Below are 22,392 nucleotides of genomic sequence, written 5' to 3'. Positions count from 1 at the left end.
ATATGATTTTCCACGTTTTTGAACTCGGGGAGTTCTAAAACGTGGAGATTCGTCAAAATCTGAAGTGCGAATTTTTTTTTAACGATTCCTATACTTTCTCTCTATATATGAGAAAGTAAAAAATACTGCACGTATCTATTGAAAAACTGAAATTGTAAAATAAATGAATAAATAAAATAAAAACAACAAATAACTTCTTTTGATCATAGAAGATCTTTATTGCTACAACAAACCTAAAATAATCTTATAAGAATATCTGACTACACTTAATCATTTTCAACTGAGTAATGATCTTTTTAAGAATTATTATATCTAACTATTTTAGATGTGTGATGATATCTTCCTTCTCTGTGTATTTATTTCATCTACCACACATACTGACAAATGAAGCCTACGGGCCTGGCACAGTCAAAATCGTTCCACAGGTATTCCATCTCCGACATCATCTGGACACATTGCTGCGTACCCCCGCTGTCGTTGGGTTGGTCTGGACCCCACATGGTGTTGTTGTGTTCAAGCAGAGCTCCGTTATCGTAGTAAAAGATGCCTTCTCGCTTGCGAACACCGATCCAGGACTGGAGGATGTTGCCTTTTTTCATCAGGGCTGAAAGAAATTAACTGTCAAAAATTGCGATAAGAAAGAAAATAGCAAAACAGAAATAAGTGACATTCTGAATTTTGCCGGAGTAGCAAGAGAGTTAAAATTAGCAGAGAGAGTGAACTGAAAATTCCTTCCTTAACTTAATCTCAGTAACTTTTTTTTTCAAGAACTGAATTCCTTCCTCAGTAACGAATTTCGAGAACTGAAAATTCCTTCCTTAACTTAATCTCAGTAACTTTTTTTTTTTAATTTGATAAATTATTTCTCTAAGTGTAGTAAGTAATTTATTTTATTTTGAAAACATTGTCTAAACCCATCAACAAAATATAAGAATTTCTTTTAAAATTTTCAGAATCAGAGAAAATACAACAAAAAAATGACATCTTCAAGGCGAAACTTTTCAAAAGCTTTCTGTTTCTGCGCATGCGCAGTAACAAAGTGCATTCGTTCCTCTGCATAGTTAATTAAGTCAGAAAGGTACTATCCCGAATACAGTACCTCCTTAATTATTAGATAAGCTAAAAGTGGAATTTTAAACGTTTTCTACGGCAGAAAAGTTTTTGCCTACATGAAATTTGAGTACAAATAAAAGAAAAATAATTATAAATAAATGAGAAATAATAAAAATTAATTCATTAATATATAATATTACTTGATAAATATATAAAAATGTTCATGAGTAATATTTAATAAATTGTAATATTATTGTAGTGATTGGATTTTGAAGCCTTAGGAAATAAACGTTCATAGATGGCGCTAGACCACTAGCGCGAGTGTAATTAAAAGAGTGATGTCATTCGAGTGTTGGCTCTTGGAGGAGAAGGAGTTACTGAGCAGAGTAACTCGAACGAATCTGAAATAAATCTGTTAAGTTCTCTATTTGCCTATTTATTCAAAGCACTCACGAACCAGCCACGACAATTATTAACCACTTTTTATTACTAGCGCTTTATTATATTTCATAAATAAGTATAAAAGTAACATTTCTACATACGTATTACTTTAACACTAAAGTTTTGCAATTTTTTTAATTGGCCAACCGCAGAAATGTAAATCTTAGTGAACGGGAGTACGGGAAAAGAATACAAAATATAATCAGAAACATTTATTCCAAAATTATGTTTGTTTTAAAATTTAATTAAAAATTATTTATTTCTTCATTTAAACTTAGTTAAATCAAGTTAAAAATCATGTTAATCTAGTCATTAAAAATTCATAATTAAATTACTCAAAAGTAATTAGGGAAAGTTTTATTGATAATCATTACATTGTGCAGTACTTTTGAATATACTGAGCAATGTAGAATAAGTTACATCAACCTAAGAAATTAAAAGGAAGTTATCTTATATAAATAAGTTACAGCATGAGTTATCACTGATCGACAATAGGATCCGAAATTTCAAATTTTAAAATCTTTTCATAAATACCTATCAGCGTATCATGATCGCTCCAACTCTTTGGCATGGCCAAATAGGCCTTTTCAGCTTGACAGGCAGCATGGGCTTCTTGCCAAGAAAGGGGAGTCTTGAAAAGTCTGAATTTCACTGGAATACGAAGATTATTTGTTCAAATATTTTTAAAGCATCAACAACTTAAATATAAACACTTTCATCTACGATATAAATTCAATAAATCATTTATATACTTACTGCACTTGTTGGAACATTTTCCTTTAATTGCACACTGGTTCGACATCATGAACTCTTTCTGCAATAAATATATATTTTCAACACAATGCAGTTGCAGATGGTATTCAATAACAAGAAAAAGTATTATTACCAAATTAGAGTTCTATTTAACCGTCATGAACCTGTTCCTGTTAAATTTGCATTTACCATGAGACATTTTGTTAAGATTTCCGATACAAAATTCATAGCAGATGGCTCTGTGCCATCGTCTCTTTCGCATGTATATAGTGTTCTTCTTTCCTTGCGCAGTACTTTTTAACACGATAATGATTAGAGACTGATATATTACCAGTAAGTTTCCGTATGTAAATCACCTCAAATCATTTAAAATTCTTCGCATGCCATACCATTAAATCCAGAACTACCAAATTTGGCATATATACTTTCTTCTTCGTTAACAAATAAATGTGATTTGCAAAGAATTTGAAATTTAAATTAGATTTTTATCAAAAACGAATCGAACATTTACCTTTTCCTTAATAACTTTGTAACGTGTTATAAAAAAAAAACAATTTTAACATTAATTTAAAATTTATTTAATAATACTGATCTTATGTTTGTAAATTTTTGTTTTCATTAAAATAATTTTTTTAACATTTTTAAATATATTTTACAACATTTTTCATTCTTTTATTAACTAGATTTGTACCGAGGCACCTTACGATGATATTGAAAACTTCTTTTGAGTTCCCACTATGGATGCTATTTAATGAAAGGCAACTTTAAAAAATTATATACAGATAGGTGATAGAAGCTTCAAACATTATCTTGCTATAACATTTTGGATAATAGGTTGAAGTCTTCTTTACCTTTTAAAAGCTTCTCTATGGCATTAATGTATTCTGTCGAAATTTCTCGATCCCTTCTTTAATCGTTAATAGATTTCGAAAATTGCATTATTCTTTTACTCTTTCGAAAGGTACATCGGCGTAGTGAGGAGGGGAAAAATAAAGACAAATGTCCTGAGAGGCAAATCTTAGGAAGTGCCATAGAGACGAAACATAATCGCACCTGTGCTATTTTTCACTTCCCCGCATATGAAGTATAAAGAAAGAAAAACACATTTTCAGAACTTGAACACATATATTCGGAAAACCCATTTTCAGCATTAAGTCTGTCTGTCTATCTGCCTGTGACAAAGATAACTCTATAATGCTTTGAGCTAGACTGGTGAAATTTGGTATACGGTCTTCATCCCAAATTTGTAAACTTCTACCAAATTTTGAGTATAATGCATTTCATGGAAGTTTGTCTGTATGGATGTTCGAATATAAGTTAACACGATTCTACAAAGCGAAGAGAAGAATTCAGTCAACAGATTTAAAAACTAGATTGTAGACACCTATAAAATTTTGAGCTGAATTCAACAAGAACGTCTGTCGGTCTGTCATTCCAGAAGCATGTAAAGCGGTATCCGAAAACGCAATGACATAAATATATCAAATCCGGTATGTGATTTTATGAATACAATTGTCATTCTGTGTCAAATTTTGATTTCAATTGGTTGGAATAAAGGGTGTCTAAACATAAATTTGATTTTCGTATACTATTAACCGTATGACAGAGATCAATCGCCCGTGATCACACGATGATCCGCAGTGAAAATGCTACATTCACGCCAAATATTAATATTTCTTAATTATTGTAAGCCAGTGTCATATTAGGCCACTCTGCCTTACTCAAGTCCTCAATTTTTTGCCAGTGGAGGGGTAATACCTTTATTAGAGAGTATGCCATAAATTTGGTTTTAAAAACAAATATGAAACAAGTTGAAAACATTTACTACCCGCCTTATACCATTTACCTTGATTAAGTCTGAAGACTAAAGTCAAAATAATCATGTGACCTAGGAGTTATTTATCCTCATTAAGCCGTTACTGCACTAACATGGAAAGAGAATAAGCATTATATTATGCCTGTTGTATCAATTAAATTCCATTTTCCTTTCCTTTTAATTTGTATAACAAAATTTTGTTACTTACTAAAAAATCCGAAACCAATATAGAGATTCCAATAAATCAATAAGATATTAAGTCAGATTCCAACATAAAAAATTCTAATGCATTAGCATAAACGAGTTCATAAAAGATAATATCAGAGAAATTCGATTTTATCACATGCTTTTAATTTCATTTATTTAAATTTAACTAACATATCGAAATTTTCCATTTATTTAAAAATCAACCCTAATCATCTCGGCTTTATTTTTTAAATGACATTAACAGTTTAAACTTCCATGTCAGTCCTTTTTATGGGCATATGCTTATTTCTCCAGCTGAAATGAGTGGCAATACATAAATTCTTGCTATATATTTCCACATAAAGAGGGACAAGTGATAATAACAGTTTCACAATGTGTGTAATGTCAAGGGTGGTGGCATTTTCAACGCGTTCATGAGCAAGGAAACGTTTCTTTTAAAGATATTCATAATCATGGGAAACAAAATCAATCTTCCGGGTTTTTTTAGAAGCAGTGGAATACTTCAAAATTGATTGACTGCAATTATCCCGTCCTTTAAGGGATGGAAGTCTTCGCTTCTTTTCCTACAAATCCAACAAATTTCAAACATTTCAAATGAACTCATGTAGTCACTTTCTGAATTATAACAAAGCATTTGTGAATTACTATGTCTTGTTTATAACTTTCGATAAAAGTAAGTTTATTTATTTATTCTAAATTATGATAGATGAATTGTCTTACCTCTTTTGAGAAACTGTCCACCAGATCAAAGTAGCTGAAGCCAGGTGCATCTGTTAATTCTCTTTCGCCGTCGCAAACGTACGTATTGAGCATGTAGCAAGTGCGATCGGACCAGTTGAAGGAACGGCAGATCTTCGATTTGCCACCAGTCTGCCTCTGAAGGCACAATCCCAAACAGTGCACTCGAGAAACATCTGAGAAAATATTGGAAAAGTTTTTGAGATCATGAATATTAGCATTTTGGGATCATTTCTACTGAATATTAGTAATAGAAATTTCAAGCGCAGGAGCTATTTTTTCTGTACCAAAGCTAAATGAGTATAAAATAGGAATTATCTGAAAACATCGATAGCTCACTACTGTGGCGTAGAAATTTGTGTAAATGAAAGACAACAAGTGTCTAAAAACTAAGGAACTGGAACACCATCTTATTCTTTTTATACATATACAATTATCAACTTTTTTTCCCCACTCGATATCAAAATCCATCAAAAATCTACACTGAAGCACCAGAAAAACTGATACAGCTATTTAATATATATAAAGCCTTCATAAGCACACAAAAGTGCAACACAAAGATAAAGCATGGACTTGGCTAATATTTGAAAGTATACTGGAAGCAATTCACATCATGAATTCCCAAGGGTAGTCCATAAATCTCTAGGAGTACGATGTAGTGGAGATATCTTCTAAACACCACATTATAAACCATTCACAGATATGTTCAATAATGCTCATATTTTGAGATTTAGGGGTTAAATAGAAGTATCTAAAGTCAAATACTATTCCTAGAGTCTCTCAGTAGCAATTCTCAACGCGTAAGATGTCTGCTGGAATTGTTCAAATCCGTTGGAATGCACAAGGGACATGAATGTGTAAGTAAACGGACATTATATTTATGTACTGTCATTTATTACATCATCTCTTCACATATAAGGAATTCCATACAATGTTAACACACACGGCCTTTATCATCCCAATGGCTCCACTAGATTGAACAGTCACCTTTTGTCACGTATTCATGAGGTTGTCTACATACTCATGCACGTCCATCCACCCGATACAACTGGAAACGAAATTTGTCAGACAAAGCAATGTGTTTCGAGACATCAATAGTTCAATAGTAGTAATGAGGGGACCAAGCAAGGTGTAAAGCCTTGTGCTCTGCAGTCATAAAAGTACACGAGTAGGCTTTCGGCTACAAAAATCCATATCAATGATGATTTGTTAAATATTTTGTATATTGGCACCTGTTGAGGTCCAATACTGAAATCCGTGGTAATTTGAAGAAGTATTGCATATCTATTTCGCTTAAGGATTCCCATCAGTCATCGATGGTCCCATTCTTTCAAGGTCTGTTTCCGACCTCCCTGGTGTCCGAGATTTGTTGTTTTGCCGGCTATTCGATATTCACGATCCATTCATGAAATTATCGTACTAGAAAATTCAAATTTCTTCATTAACTCGAAGATATTTCTTCCCATCTGTAGTGTGTCGAATTTAACGCCTCGTTCAAAATCACTTGAATCTTGATAACTTGCCATTGCAGCAGCAAAAACCGATCTAACAGCTTTGCTAGACATTTATTGCCTTATATAGACGCTGCACACTTACGTTGCGTTGACTGGTTGCATAATTCCTTTATTTACGTATGCTTGTAAATAAAGGTGGCTTCTATCAAATTCTGGCTCTTCAGTGTAATTAAATTCTTTTTAAAAGTTTCATTATATAAGAGCAGCGTTGCGAAAAACGTAATAGGAGTGGAAGCAGAACTCTCCATAGAGAGAAAATTCCTATCTACCATAGTGCAACTGAGTAACAAATCGCTTCGATCCGCTGAATAATCCATCAAGGGAAAAGGATGTTGACTCGAACGCAGCACCTCTTCCTTTTCCAAAAAAGTAGAAACAGAGTTTAAAAATTTCCTATCACAGAATTTTTTTCGCAGGCATAAAATCTGAATATAAATAAAGAAAGAAAATGATAATTATTGATAAATAAAAATTAGTTAAACAATATTTTACAATAAATTTTTTCATAAATAATTATTTAAAGATACATCCCGATATAAGTCTTTGAGTAAACCTTATAAGTTTATGCTTCAATTTTTTTTTTTTTTTTTTTGTTCAGACACAGATGAGTATCTCTTTATGAGCGAGAATTACGACTATAAGAAAAATAATTGAAGACATTTACTTTCAGTTAATTTTATAATTAACTTTAACAGAAGATAATTGAATTATAAATGTTAATGAACTAGCTTATTAACATTTATAATTCAGTTAAAATTTTATTCTCAGTTAAAATTAATTAAAAATAAGTATAATTGTATTCGTAAGAAAGCCATATTACTTTAATTGACTAATAATGAAAGCTAATTAAAAAAGGTAAAATTTAAGTTATGCTGACAAACACTATTGCGCAATATAGAATAGATTACAATACCCACAAAAGCTACAAGGCTGCCAGTTTGTAGAAGGAGTTGCCTACTCAGGTTGCCTCCGACCAAATTAAAAAAAAAATCTTTCAAAATAACTTTCGTTTTGTTTCGTTAACGAAATGCCAATATTTACAAAATTATTTTAAACGACATCCGTATACACATAGACGATATACAAGGTAGCATTGTTCTAGAAATAATTTTTTTGGATTTAGTTATAAAAGCAAAGATTCGTCAAAATCTGTAGAATGAATTTTCTGATAATTAGAATATTTTATCTTCGTATCTTTCGAATATTAATAAGTAAATTATGTTCATTTACAATATAATAGCGCTTGTATTGTTATTAATTAGATTTTGCAATTTAAATAAGATGCAATATCTTCTCTATTTCATAACTTTTCTTATACACTCAATCCATTTTGCATTTCCCTTTTTAATTTTCGCAATTCAACATCATTCTATTTTTTCTTATATTTAAAAAAACGCTTGGTTCGATTTGAATTTCCTGGAGAATTATGTCAATTTTGTTCTTCTGCTTCGTTGATATTAATTCATAAAAGTTCCATGAAATTAATGCAGTGCAACCAACGGGAACGGTATTAGCCTATAATCGGGAGTTTTAAGACAGTTAAAACGATGTTTAACGAAACCGTTTAGTAACCGCTTTTCAGGGCAGTAAAGTTTATTGGGCAAAGTTGTTTCAATGTCGGAACAACTCACAGAATTGATGAAGAACAAGGTTTGCGGTAATAAAAAATAAAACATTAGATCTATGCCTTGAAAAAGAACACCAAATGAATAAAACTTCTAACAGCTTCTGTAAATTTAAAATTTTGCTTGAAATTTAAATTCATAATAGTGAGAGGTTAGCCAGTAATAAAAGTAAAATAATCGCTTATCATATAATCCCAATAAATCTGTGATATAGTCACAATTACTTTTTGATATAATCACTCACTCTTATTGACTTACACATTATTTGGAATATTTCACTTTCTGGGATAGCTATTTGCTTCTGACAAAAATCCTTTTATTAATTTTTCTGATTTCGATTTATGCTTTTATTTTTAATCAAAATTCGAAAGGTAATAAAGAAAGGGGAAAAAATGAGCGACATTCTATAATAAGAGGCATAAATTTAAACATTTTAAAAATTAAAAAAGAAGATATTTCTTTCTTCTTAAACAATCCACGCTGAGTACTCTGAGACAAATCGTAATCATGTAGATATGTAAAATCGGAAATGCTATCTTCACACGATAGATGGCGCTTGAGAAATAGCAAGATATATGAACACCAAGAGGAAATGTTTAATTTAGTACTTCTGAGATCACTCTATAGATATATATATGTTGCCAATCAAATGGAGTGAGTTGTCGAACATTTGTAGAGAAAAATTTGCAATCAATAGGATGAAAAAATGCTCTCGGACGTGACGTTCATCGATGCAAAACCGTGGCATTTAGATACTGGTGAATCTGACTTTATGGCTTCGTATATTGGCCAATATGATGGCCGGATCTGTTCTACATTGGTTATTTCTTTTGGGAATTCTTTACTATACACATCTGTGGACAATATTGTCGTGAGCATCTTCAAAGTTATCGTGGTCATGATGGGAGAGTTACCGAAAGTCTATTTTTATACCTTGAATTTATTGCTGTTGTTAAAGCACGAGTTTTTTAACGTTTTATGTTCATTTAATTTGTTCTCTCAGTTATATCTCTTGACAATGACAATGATATGAATATGTCATACATATATACAGTGCACTCCCGAGTATCCGGTTCATGATCATTCGGCTTGCGCATTAGCGGACCTAGTTTTCTTTTATCGTCATTAAATGAGGAAGGCAAGGCGTCTATTAAGTCATCTATTAAGAACATTTTCAAAACCTAAAAACTGCAAGTTTTGACTCTTATTTTAGGGTTACCTTTTCATATCTGTGTAATCATTTATCAGTGAAAAATAAAATCAGTTTTTGAATTTTCTTAAGAATTAGGCTTACAATTTAACATTTTGCTTATTTTTCCTGCATTTAAGTTGGGCATTACAGAATTTATGTTAAATGTGAACACTTTATATCCTTTAACTTACTTTTTCTCTTATAAATTCTTGAAATGTGCAGTTCAATATATAAACATAAATAAACTACCAATACAGAGCCTTCCATTTTGACTCGACACGTTACCGGCAACTGATTCTATGATTCACCGGCTGCGTTCTCTTTGAGATAAATGGAGGGCTTAGTACTCAATAAGAAGTGAGAAAGTACGTATTATTACTGAGAGTTTTGGTATAAAAATTTTGTCTTTTGGTATTGGTAGACAAAGAAATGAATTTATAGAAATCCGGCTAATCCGGCTTTTTTGTTATTTGGCCTTCCCTTCCACCACATTAGGCCGGATACTCGGGAGTGTACTGTACAAGATATTTCCTGTTCGATTTGGAGTATACATAACCCTTCAGGAATTTTTACATCACGTTGTAAAACATCTTTCAAGTTTAAATTATTATTCACCTTATCAACAGTTAAGTGCCATGAACAATTGTTTTTACCGATACCATAATTTTGTTAATAACGCAAAGGTGCATGATCAATCCCTATCAGTACATGAAATAGTTTGATATCTCAATGATATTGATGGATATTCTGAAAGCCGTACAACATTGTTTTGATATTGTAATAATATTGTTAAGCATTTTGTGCTATTAGAGAAAAAACTCCACGAAATCGAATTAAAACTATTTACTTTTTAAAATGAATCCATCATTATTCCTTAATTCACAAAAGAAGGCGGCATTTTAATAGAAAATAATTTCTCTATATTTATGCATGTTAAATGGAAGTCAAACTGTTTTCAATTTATTTAGAAATAAAACTATCAATAATTTTTTTATTACAAAGTATTTTTTACTAATTAATTAATTAAAATGCTAATATCTCATTAAAATGTGGGATATGTTTTCTGCTATAACATGTGGTGTAATTTACTAATTAATCACTAAAATGTAATCTGAAAATTATCAAAATAAAAAATTTTAATTTGAATAGGTCCATTAAAATACAAAAATTAAAAGAAAGCACAAGTGCTTTTCAATATTTTTTTTCGTACAAATCTACATATGTTTTCGCAATAACCTTGTGCGAAGAAAGTGATCTTTCAACTCTGAGAATGGAAACTCGATACACGACTCTTTCCCCGAAAAAAGTTTATTAGAATTAGGTGATTTAAAATGATAACTCAAAATTTTCTTTAACGAGCAGTCGTTTAAAAAAAAGTTATTTTGCATATCTTAATGTAATATATCATTTCAGCACCAGTCGAGAAAATGAACAACGCCCTCTGCCACCCTTTTAAATAAAAAAGATACTAAACACCGATTTGAATGAATACTTAGAAGTAAGACCTTGAAAGACCTGAGCAAGTTCTAGTCAAAGATCAAAGATTAATGTTATGTTAAACTAGTGCATTTTGCCACTTATCCAAACAGAATGGGCGTATAAAACAATGTAAATGAAGAAAAGCGGAGTCAACTGTCACGATTTCTATCAATTAGCATTTTGCAATTGTATCTGTTATTTCAATAAAAGAAACAGCATTTTGATTACAGAATACAAGGTCTAATAAAATAGTTTTACTCTACTCCAGAATCTTTTATGATTCTGTAGATATTGTTGTCAGGGGACTTTGTTTAATCTACATACCAGGAGCTACATCATGGCATAATTTAAACGCTCCGTTTGATGCTTTTTAGATGATTCGTCCAGTATGCACATTCAAATATTTTAGGTCCTATTTCGAATGGGTTGGAAATGGTCTCGAGCTGTCATAACTGTTTTCACAGATCTTCAAGGCTTTTATTTTCTTTCGGAGGCACACTAAGCCAATAGACTAATGTTCTTAAACTCTTTTGGCTTAGTTATTTTCCTTTGATGCACTTTTCTGAAATGGATTGTTTTAATTTTGTATTTTGACAAAATTTTTAATCAATTTAATTCTGTTAATGAGAATATTCCTATTTTATACTTTATTCATATAATACCTAGCATGTCTTGTATATTTTAAATATATAGTTAAACTAATTTTTGTGTATGAGTGTGTGTGTGTGGCCGAAAGTAAGACAGATTGGGAATTTAAACTCCAATTATTTTTCCACGAAAACGCATTGTTTGTACAGGGGGGAAAGCATATGTGTTCGCACCAGAACACAAGAGGAAAGTGGGAGAAATATTTCCCTTAATGCAACTAAAAGATTTCCTTTACTGAGAGATTCTTTTAGATGTTTCTTTGACATGTGTCAATTTAAGAAAAAAAATCTTAAATATCTTTGAACGGAATGATGTAGGTATTAAAGACTTTTATCTCTTCGCTCTGAGTGGAAGAATTGCAATAACCATCAATTTTTTAGAGCGCATGTTAGAAATAATTAATTAGAAAATAGTGGAATTTGGATCAGAAAATAAGATAACATTTTAGAATAAAGTATTATCGACTAATTTAATATAAAAAGTAGAAAATCAATTAGGATTTAAATTATATTAAAACATATCATTGCACGCACGCACAATATATATATAGAGAGAGAGAAAATAAACACATATTTTTAAAGCAGTTTCGTGGCCAAGGAGAGAGATAACACTTCTGAATTTTTAAATCCATAGTGGAACGCATAATTTATGTACAAAAAAGAAGTGACGATGTAACTGACATCCGTTCACATCCCGATACAAATGCAAAAGAGATCAAAATATTTTCCCCCGGTGACTTTTATACTATGAGATTCTAATAAGGATTCTTTGACATGTGTAGACTTAAGAAAGGGAAATATAGTTATCTTTTAAAAGATTTCCCTTAGAATGACAGATATTTAACCCTTCGCTCGGAGCGTTTGAAAGTGCTGAGTAAAGCAATTCGTGTAGCTTTAATTAAATAAATAAAAAAAAAGCTGTAACTGGATCAGAGAATGGAATAACATTTTAGAATTAAGTTAATATGGATTAAATAACAATAAAAATTAGGAAATTAATTAGGGTTTAATTTAAGTTATATATATATATATATATAAATTTATACTTACGTTTTACTTACTTACTCTATACTTACTTACTTTAAAGTTTTTAAAAAGAAAGTTGAAATAGATTGGAAAATAAAGGGTAACCCTTATATCGACTACTTTGGTCAGTTATCCAGGGCCACTGTGATCAGCAGCCATCCGAACGACTAATTAACGACTTTGCATCTGTTCATGCGTGGATTGAACCAATGTAAATCATTCAAGATCTTCACGGGAGTAGAATTAATTAAGTATCGGCTTTAATCAACATTGCTAAGTTTGAAACCTATCAGATCGTGACGCCTACATTTACAAGTTTATTTTCTTTATTCCTTTTAATTACCTTTTTAAAGTTTTTTTTTCTATGTTAATAATTAATGCAAAAAAGTTATTTATTTATCTATTTAAAGAAAATGCACCTTACAGAAAAAAGGGACTCCTGTTTCAGAAAGCATGATGTAAAAAAAGAACAGAACAAGAAGAAAAAGATAAATAGAATCTGTAAGTACTGAATCTTTAAAAAAAACATTTAAAAATATTAGAAATTTAGGGGATATATGCAATCAAACTTAAAAATATTTAAAAGCATTAAAATTTAAAAGTTATTAACACTGAATCTAAAAGCTTTAAAAATCTTTAAATAATTCAAAAGTTGAATACACTCTGTCGTAAAAATATGAAAAAGACTAAGAATTTGTAACTGAAAGTATTCAATCTTAACAATACAAAAGTATGTATTATTAATATCAAATTTTTCAGAAACCTTGTAAAATTGTTATAAAAATTATACAACGAAAATTTCCTATATAAATTTCTATGATTAAATTTGGTAAATGTTATTTTGGAAATAAATATTTATACATAAATATAAACAGTTAAGTGCATAAATAAATACATATTACATTGTTAATAATTTAGATTGAATGTTTTAGATTGAAAATAAAGTATTAAAACTTTTGAGATAAAATGAGCATTTTTGTTATGAATTCGGAGTTCTTTCGATTTGTTAGTCGATGAAGAAGCAGTCCTTTAGTGACGATGACGATGACGACATTTATTAAACACGAAGAAACGAATATACAGACGACAAATATGCAGCCGATACGAACACACGTAATACATAGGAGCACAATGCAACAAACAATAGCCCACAAGTAGTAATCGGTAGTATTAACATACGCAAAGCCACAGCATGCAAAGTGGCCAGACAGAATTGAGCAGGAGGAGGAACTCTACATAACTACTCTATACGGTCTCTCCAAATGCCTACAAATCTCCACTCATCCTCACTTTAGCTGTATCCAACTGCCGACTCACTGCTATAGGGCTGGCTACTCCACACACGACTCGATGCTTCTTCTATAATCTTCAGGGATCGGCACACAGCTCAATTCACCGAACACTTGAGCTCCACACAACGCTTATGCTTCTCTGGACTGATAAAACTATTCGCCATTGACTCGCTATGCGACTCTAAACTTTCCGGCGACTCTTTCCACGATTGTCTTCAGCTTAGACTGCCGGCATTTTATAGTTCACAGAGCTGGGCAGATAAGAGTTTGGAATAATTAGGCATATCTCGGTTGCTATTGGTTCTATTGCCAAAATTCTGGTAGATTCCAGTATTATCTATTTTGTCGCCAAAGTCGCCAAATGGTCGCCAAGTTCTGAAATCACTGATTCGGCATCCAATCATCAACAACAAAGGCAACAAAGCTCATCGTAAAACGGTCTTTCTAGTGAAAACTAACAGTGTTGGTAAGCAGCATTACAGATTTGCAACAATATGATTTCAGAAATAGATACGCTTCCTATGAGGCCTAAAACCGCTGCATCTAATGAAGAGTTAACCCATTAGAATCTTACTCTTCCCTCAGAATGAATTTGTGAGCACCCCTTTTCTTCCTATAGAAAGTTTTATTCATCTGTTCTACTACACCAACATCTGCGTGTTGTTTAAAGTTACTGCTAAGAGACGAGAAAATTAAAAACTCTATTTCTACGTACACTAATCGAAAGAACCGGCAAATTTTATCTAACAATAAAAAAAGAGCTAACTATCTATCTTCCCATTTCTTCATCTAAATTCTAAAGTTTTAAGAGGATATCATGAGAGTTTTTCCAGCCCTAACCTGATAATTAAAATAAGAAATATTAACAGTTGTTCTAATAATTTGAAAGAACTTATAAATAAAACAGACATGTAAAAGGAATGTACAAAACCTTTCATAAAATTCCGAAAGAAAATTCTTAATGAAAACAAATTATGTTTAAATGTGGAAATCTATACTAATATGCACTTACAATAAAGATGTGTGTGTGTGTATGCGTGTGCATCTTTCTCTCTCTCTCTCTCTCTCTCTGTGTGTGTGTGTGTGTGTGTGTGTGTGTGTATGTGTGTGTGTGTGTGTGTATGTGTGTGTGTGTGTGTGTGTGTGTATGTGTGTGTGTGTGTGTGTGTATGTGTGTGTGTGTGTGTGTGTATGTGTGTGTGTGTTGGCCCTCTGCAGGTCACATTGTTTGACTTAAACCTACCAAATTTGGCACATATATGCGTACCTTGGAGGTCGGGAATCTGCCTCGGATCAATTTTTTAATTTTTAATTAGAATTTTCATTAACTGAAAATTAAGCGCTATTCTGCCAATTTTCAGAGATAGCTTGAAGAATGTTGCAGCTCAAAAATAAATTTTACAACTTCAAAATTTTAAAATTTATCTTTCTGATGATACCAATTTAATAGTCATTCTATTCTTTTCTGAATTTTAGCAATTAAAAAAATTAATTTTGCTTAATTTTCAACAATATAAACAATTTTTGCCCTGAAATTCAAACATTTTTCATCAAATACTGAATCATCTGATTTTCTTCTATTTTTGGAAGCTAAAGATAAAGAATTCTATTTAATATCTGTGTAGTTTACAAGATAAATGAGAAAGTGAAGTTATAATATCTCGAAATTTGTAAGATGGATGGACTGGATATTTACTTTTTCCAAAGCGTTACGATATTATTGGATTGCCTAATTTAGATATTGTCATGTATGTACGATAATAAAATTAAAATAACACGGCTAATGTCAGACATTGCCGTGTCTGACTAATCAGTACTTACAAAAAAGATGTGTGTGTGTGTGTGTGTGTGTGTGTGTGTGTGTGTGTGTGTGTGTGTGTGTGTGTGTGTGTGTGTGTGTGTGTGTGTGTGTGTGTGTGTGTGTGTGTGTGTGTGTGTGTGTGTGTGTGTGTGTTTCAAAATCATGGCCATGGAGTTATAATTTTTTTTTTAATCTGAATTCAAATATAACCGATATTTTCGGTGAACCAACCGATCGCCTGAGATGACTAATATTGAATAAGTAAATATAGATATTTCGAAAAATGTTTGAGCATTTTCACTTTCTTTTGTGTGTTGTAATATTTAAAGTTAAGTAAAATTTTGCCAAAGTTTATGTTCAAAACCAAACTTTAATAAATATTTGTCGTATACGCGATATTAATGTTAAAGACATGATATTAAATCTATGGAATGCTAATGTCCTGTCGCTAGTATAACTTAAAAGCTTGGAATAGTCGGCATCAATTCATTTGTGATTCTCCCTAATCCTCGTGGTTTAAAATTAAAAAGCATGATCCAAAATAACCTCCGATATATTCAAGATAACATTCTCATCCTACTGCACTAAACACGATTATTACATTCATACAGTGGCTCCCAAAAGTGTTCGTACATCAACAAGAATCAATTAAAAACCTCATTATTTACCATTATATATTCTTATTTTTTACATGAAAATTTTTTCATAGCATATTTTTACAGTTCTTCTGACTTACAAAGAATTTTCTTCGTGCAGAGCGGCCATGTATACCAGCATTCCGAAGAATTCTACGAATAGTTTCACAGTTCCATTTGATTCATTTTATTGTGAAGTAAACTTTATTGCGCTCAGACGTAGATTTTTTAGAAATTTACTCACAATATTTCTTTGACTTCTAGCTGACAGAATTTGAGAGTGACCATTACGAGGCATGTTTGCAATCCTTTTTCCCTCTCTGTAACGTTTTATTATGCTTTGCACCGTTGAATGAGGTAGACTAGTTATAGTTGCAATGCCTCTAATTGATTTTCCAGCTTTAAAATGAAATATAATTAATTTTCGTACGTCTAAACTCGTTTCTTTACGAATGCGCGTCATATCTAAGAATAAAGTAAATAGAATAAATAATTGTGATATTAAATACTGAAATAAAACGATTTTAGTGTATTTTTCAATTAGAAGAAAAATAAGCCGCAAAAGATATTTTTATGATGAATTTAAATAAATAATGTTTGGATGTACGAAGAATTTTGTGTTCTAATTTTGTGACATTTTTTATTTATTTATCTTTTAGATCAATACTACTTGATTTTTTATAAAAATATTTGTTCAGTTTTATTAAGAACTATTTAAAGATGCTAATTAAAAAAAAACCAACTAATAATATGCTTTATTAAGAAGTATAGAACACAATTTCTGCAAATTTCTTTAGTGTACTATCACTTTTGGGAACTACTGTATATCGCTCATATGTCGAGGTTTTACATTATCTTCATGTTAAAACCTATCCCGAGACACGAAACTCTTGATTAGTGAAACGAACTATTGTAAGTTTTTTTGGCAACTGTGTTCAGAGCTGAATATTTGTCTTTCAATTTCACTATCTTGTAATTAAATTTTAATTTTTTTGGAGGGAGGGTAGATCCCTTTTGGTTGTAATATTATGTTTCCAATCCCAATATCTACCAAAAAAATGAGAAAAATCATTTTCATCTCAATTGTATCATGGTATAATAATTTTCATGATACCATGATATTATGCATTTAATATTTATTTTCAGTTTTTGTAGGTATGCTGAATTCAATATCTGATCTTGACTTCATCCGGTGTAAAATTTTCATTAAATGTTTCTCCGTACTTTTCAACATGTAATTATGTAAAAACGCATAAAATTAATTCAAAAAAAGGTTTTTATACTGTTTTTTTGTATTTCAAAACTAAAATTTAAGAAAGCTTAAGCTTAGACTAAAAATACAATTCCAAAAATTAAAATTGCCCAAAAATACTTACCTTTTATTTCTTTTATTAATAAGTGTAACAATTTTAAAAATAAACCGAAATTCCTTATAAAAGAAAATAACTTTTAAAGCGGACTTTTAATAAATCCAAAATTGAAATTCTTTTAAATACCATATTATTTAAGAACATATTTAATATCCTCGAAAGAAAGACTTAGCTGACAAAAAAATCACATGTCTTTATAAATAAAGATAAATTGCAAGTAATACGTAATACATAATTTTGAAAGCTTAAATTTCTCATAATCTCGATCTGAAAATGGCTCGTCATTTATTGCAGCAATTATTTAAATCAGTTTTGTAAAAAGAGTAAAACTCGAAACGTCATACAATTAGTTTTCATCAAATAATATATTCATTATAAATTTTTTTAAAAATTGATCTTTTTAATTCAAAAAGAGGTTAGTTTTCGATCGTGGAGACTGAATTAACTGCTTGCAACAACGAAACATCTCTACTAATAAAGATGAATATGTGAAATAGATTCGTTCGATGAAAAAAAAAATGTGCTACAGACCTGACGGTTTAATTGACAGCTATCAAAGTTGATATATATATATATATATATATATATATATACACACCTTGGAGGATGGGAATGAGCAACTCGGAGCGAGTAATATAGTTTCTTTGGAGCGAAGAAAATATTTGTGAAATTTGATTTAAAAAAATGTACTAAAATAGTTTACAAAAATCGATTTGCCGTCGTCCGTCTTTTACTCTTTTACAATGGCCCTTTTACGGATATATGGCAATTTTACACCTGAACTTGTTTTATCAAATAGGTGTAGAGAGATTTAATTTCTTTGTATTTCAGCCTTAATAGTTTTCATATCGATCTCATCTAACAAGAAGACTGAAATGGAGGTACTAAAGTAGGTACTTTCGGAAAACTGCAGGTAAAAAGTCGGCATTTTTCATTGTAGTTTTCTCAAAAAGGAATTTGAAAGCGAACAATGGAATTTTCCTTTGTTAAACGGTTTTCTTTTCTTTTCCCTCTTTTCCTTATTTTCTTCTTTTTTTTACGAATGATATTTTATAAAGTTCAAAAATTATATATCTGAACTTGATTAATGTTGACTTTTCTCTCTCCTCTAAAAAGAATTCACAGTGCTCTAAAGGGAAAATCAAGACCTACATGTTTCAGGCTGCAGGAAACATATGCTCGTATGTTTCCGGCTGCTGGGCTGCAGTGTCATAGTGAAGGTAAATGGTATCCGAGAAATGGTGTTAATTTTTCACACTCAATTATATCTTTCTCCAAAATGTGACATAAAAGCTCTAATGTTTTGTCTCACCTCCTAATGGCACCGCCTAAGACTGGTGCCCGAGGCATCTATAAACCCCTTTTGTCCTCCAAAAATTACGCTAAGGTGGTAAAATCTGGTGCAGGATGGTGGATCATGCGTCTTCTTCAATATCTGATAAGGATTCAACATTGTAAGATTTGTCCTAAGATGACTTTTATATTGCTTTAAATCAGAATATGAATATAAGCAAATTAAAACACAAAAATGACCTTTTGAAGCCATTTTTAGAATACACCTTATTTCTAAAAACTATTAAGTGAATGAAAATAAAAATAAAATCTTATTGCTGATTTATAACTAAACGCTCATATGCGTGATAATATAATAATATAATAAATATAATTAGTATGAGTACAAATCATAATGCCATTACATTATTTGTACAGGTAAAACTGGGAAGTAACTTATATATAAGTTTTATTCTTTTGTTTTTATATATATTAATATATTAGAGATAGAAAATATGCACCATTCATATTTATTAATGACTTTAGAAGAAGCATATACTGGCTTTAACAATCAGAGCTAAAAATATTTACTGTGAATGAAGTTTCTTCAACAGATGGGCTAAATAATTTTTAAATATTGTTTTAATGTATAATAGATGTGAAAATTATTAACTAGTTTTAATCATTATCTTTATCTTTCGATTTGACAATTAAATAGGAATATCAGGTAGAAAAAACGAAATTATTTCGTCCAGTTTTCGAGGGGAAAATTACAGAGAAGTAGTCCTTTACACTCTCTTACTTATTTTTTTTTAATATTTAAAATATTATAAACTTACTTCTGAAAAACTAAAAGATGAACATGAGATGCATTTTTAAAATATAGAAATACAGTTTCAGAAAGTAACTGAAGTAATGGGAAATTCTTCTCTAAATTTTAGAAACCTTTCGTGATAAGAAATTACGTAATTCCCTTAACGTTTTTCTAATTTTAAAATTTATTCGAAATGCTTTCATAAATTTTATGAATATTTGGAATTATCGAAAATGTCAAGCTTACTGTTTTGCTTTATCTTGAAAAAGCTTGCGGAAAATATCAAAAGAAGAAACTGCCGAAACTTTACATTGGAAAATAGCAGTAAGAAAAGCAAATGTTACTTATTACCTTTGTAGACAGCTAGTGGCTTAACATCCAACTTTTTATCTTGCCGATGCTGTGATGCCGCATATTTTAAATAAAAAGAATTTAAAGGTGGGGGTGTCGTAGGTGGAAGTGTTGTCATTGGTGTCGTCATTGCTTCCAAACCATGAAGCATCGATAGGCATAAGAAAAAGATTTCAATCAGCATTTTGAAACACTTGGACAAATAAATATACAGCAGTTATCACTAATAAGAATTAGACTGTTTAGTAGTAAAGTATTTGTCCCCAAATATCATTTGTTACTTCGATAATTTACGATAAATCAATAACAATCTATTAATTCTTGAATAAAAATTTTCAAATTCCAATATTTGCAAAATATTTTACGAACTTTTAGCAAAGAGTCACATAAAATTTGTGGATTTAACCTCTATAACAAGATTTTTCGGGATCTATTATTGGACACTATCGCCACCAATGCCCAGCCTCAAACCTGAAGCCACTCCTCCAGAAGTTTATTTTTTTTGCGTTACATTGTCATTTCCATCACGAAGTTCAAAGCACTTAGTGACCACGTGAAAGCTTAGAAATGGCACTGGTGATTTTGTTTTGTTGTCGTTACGCTAATTTTGAACAGCCATTTCGAAAACGTGGAGGGTTGAGGAGGGGGTTGAAAGACCATTCACTTGGTTGCTTCGTTGGTGGCGCAGTCTTAATTTAATGGAGTGCCCGAATTTGTGCAACCAAGGCAATTTTCCGCTCTATAATCCTGAATTAAGGTATCAAATATACATATTCGTAATTCTGCATTACGTAGCGTTGAACGGAATCGGGCCATATGTTATTTAGTATAATGGATCGCACAGGGCTCGCCCCTTTTTGTTATTGGAATGATAATGGACAGTTTGACTGTAGGTCAGACCTCTTTATTATTCCATAGCAGTGCTATGTATTAATTTGTTTCGCTTCTATAACAGTTAAAGCAGCGAAGGTTCCTATCTCCTTGAAATATCCAAAAACACATGAATAATTCTTAACTTTGTTTTGGTTGCTGTTACTAAAAATATTTATATTTTCTGTTTCACATAAGTAAAACTAGGTTTCTGCTTTGGTCAGAATGGTTCGGATCCAGAAGCTACAGCGTCTTTTAAAACATCCCATAACAATATCACGGGCTTAGATTTAGTTGAGAAAATCAATTATATCTATTCTCAGCAACTAAGCGAAATGTACTTAAACTATAATTAGATATCCAGAAATATTTAATTTTATTCTTTAGTTTCAAATGAAGCTTTTAATAATTTTTATAATTTCTTTTCTTTTTTTTATTGCCTTTTGATTTCATGAAAGAATGAATTATTTCTTCTTTTTTAATATTATTTTTTAAATGGATTATATCAACTTTTTTTAAGCCTATGATGGATTGCTCCTGATGAGTTCGTGAAAACATTAGCAACAAGTGTTACTGTCAAATTCTTCAATGCAAGTAAGAAAAAATAATTCTCAAAAACCTTCATGTTTAAAAAAATCAATCAAATATTATTTTTTAAAAACTATTTAATGGGTTTCTTTTATTGAGCATTAAAAAATACTTCATTTTCCAACTTTACTTAACTTACGTTTTGTGGTCGCAAATTGATTTTTGATTTACAGAGGATATTTTTGCAGCCCTCAAATAGAAAAGATTTAAGGAACTCTAGAACCTTTAAATATTTGATTTTTGAAAAAAAAATATGATTTCATTTGATAACCGAAACCGTTTTGAACATTTTAAGGTGTTGCAGATCTGTATACTTTAATTAGTTTAAAAGATATAGTCAGAAACGTTACGGTCACTGTTGATTTTTCACTCAAAAACGTGAAAATTAGCGATATTTGATTATGGTATTCGTGAATAGGGAAGTTTAATAAAGGATTTTTTTTTTAACTTTAAAATCATTTTTCTCAAAATTACATTTTCAGAGCTTGCGCAGGATTAAACAAAAATAGTTCATCGTATCAATATAGAATTTTCCAGATATGCTTAGACACATGTAATAAAGAAAATCATGAAAAATCAAAGCATTATTAGATATTTTTTTCAGTACTTGCTAATATGCTAAATATGTTTTTTTAAATCATTATCATGTTTTAACAACATAAAAAGTAAAATAACTTCAGTAAATCTATTGAAATATTTATCACTTTGCATGATTATCAAGTTATGTTGCTTGGAAGTAAATTGGTGCAATATTTGTTAATATACGTTGCTTATTCTCTAAAAAACTTTGCATGCAAGCAAATTCTGTCTTCGACAATTTATATGAAACAATTAAATATATGTGCAATATATTTAATTTTCATTCATTAAAATATATATATTTCACATACATTTTAATGAATGAAAAT

At 30.7% G+C, this 22,392-nt stretch overlaps 1 protein-coding gene across 1 annotated transcript; it reads right to left on the bottom strand.

The window, feature by feature from the left end:
• Positions 1 to 228: 228 nt before the first annotated feature.
• LOC129981698 (collectin-46-like) lies at positions 229 to 20,383 on the bottom strand. Its single transcript, XM_056092636.1, has 5 exons — positions 20,027 to 20,383; positions 4,991 to 5,184; positions 2,251 to 2,308; positions 2,029 to 2,145; positions 229 to 604 (listed from the first exon to the last, which is right to left on the bottom strand). Exons 1-5 carry the CDS (start codon positions 20,208 to 20,210, stop codon positions 366 to 368), a joined length of 792 nt encoding a protein of 263 aa, XP_055948611.1. The 5' UTR covers positions 20,211 to 20,383; the 3' UTR covers positions 229 to 365.
• Positions 20,384 to 22,392: the final 2,009 nt, after the last annotated feature.

The sequence above is a fragment of the Argiope bruennichi genome, chromosome 8, assembly GCF_947563725.1.
Source record: "Argiope bruennichi chromosome 8, qqArgBrue1.1, whole genome shotgun sequence".
Taxonomy (NCBI): Eukaryota; Metazoa; Arthropoda; class Arachnida; order Araneae; family Araneidae; genus Argiope; species Argiope bruennichi.
This window is presented reverse-complemented; position numbering and strand designations above follow the sequence as displayed.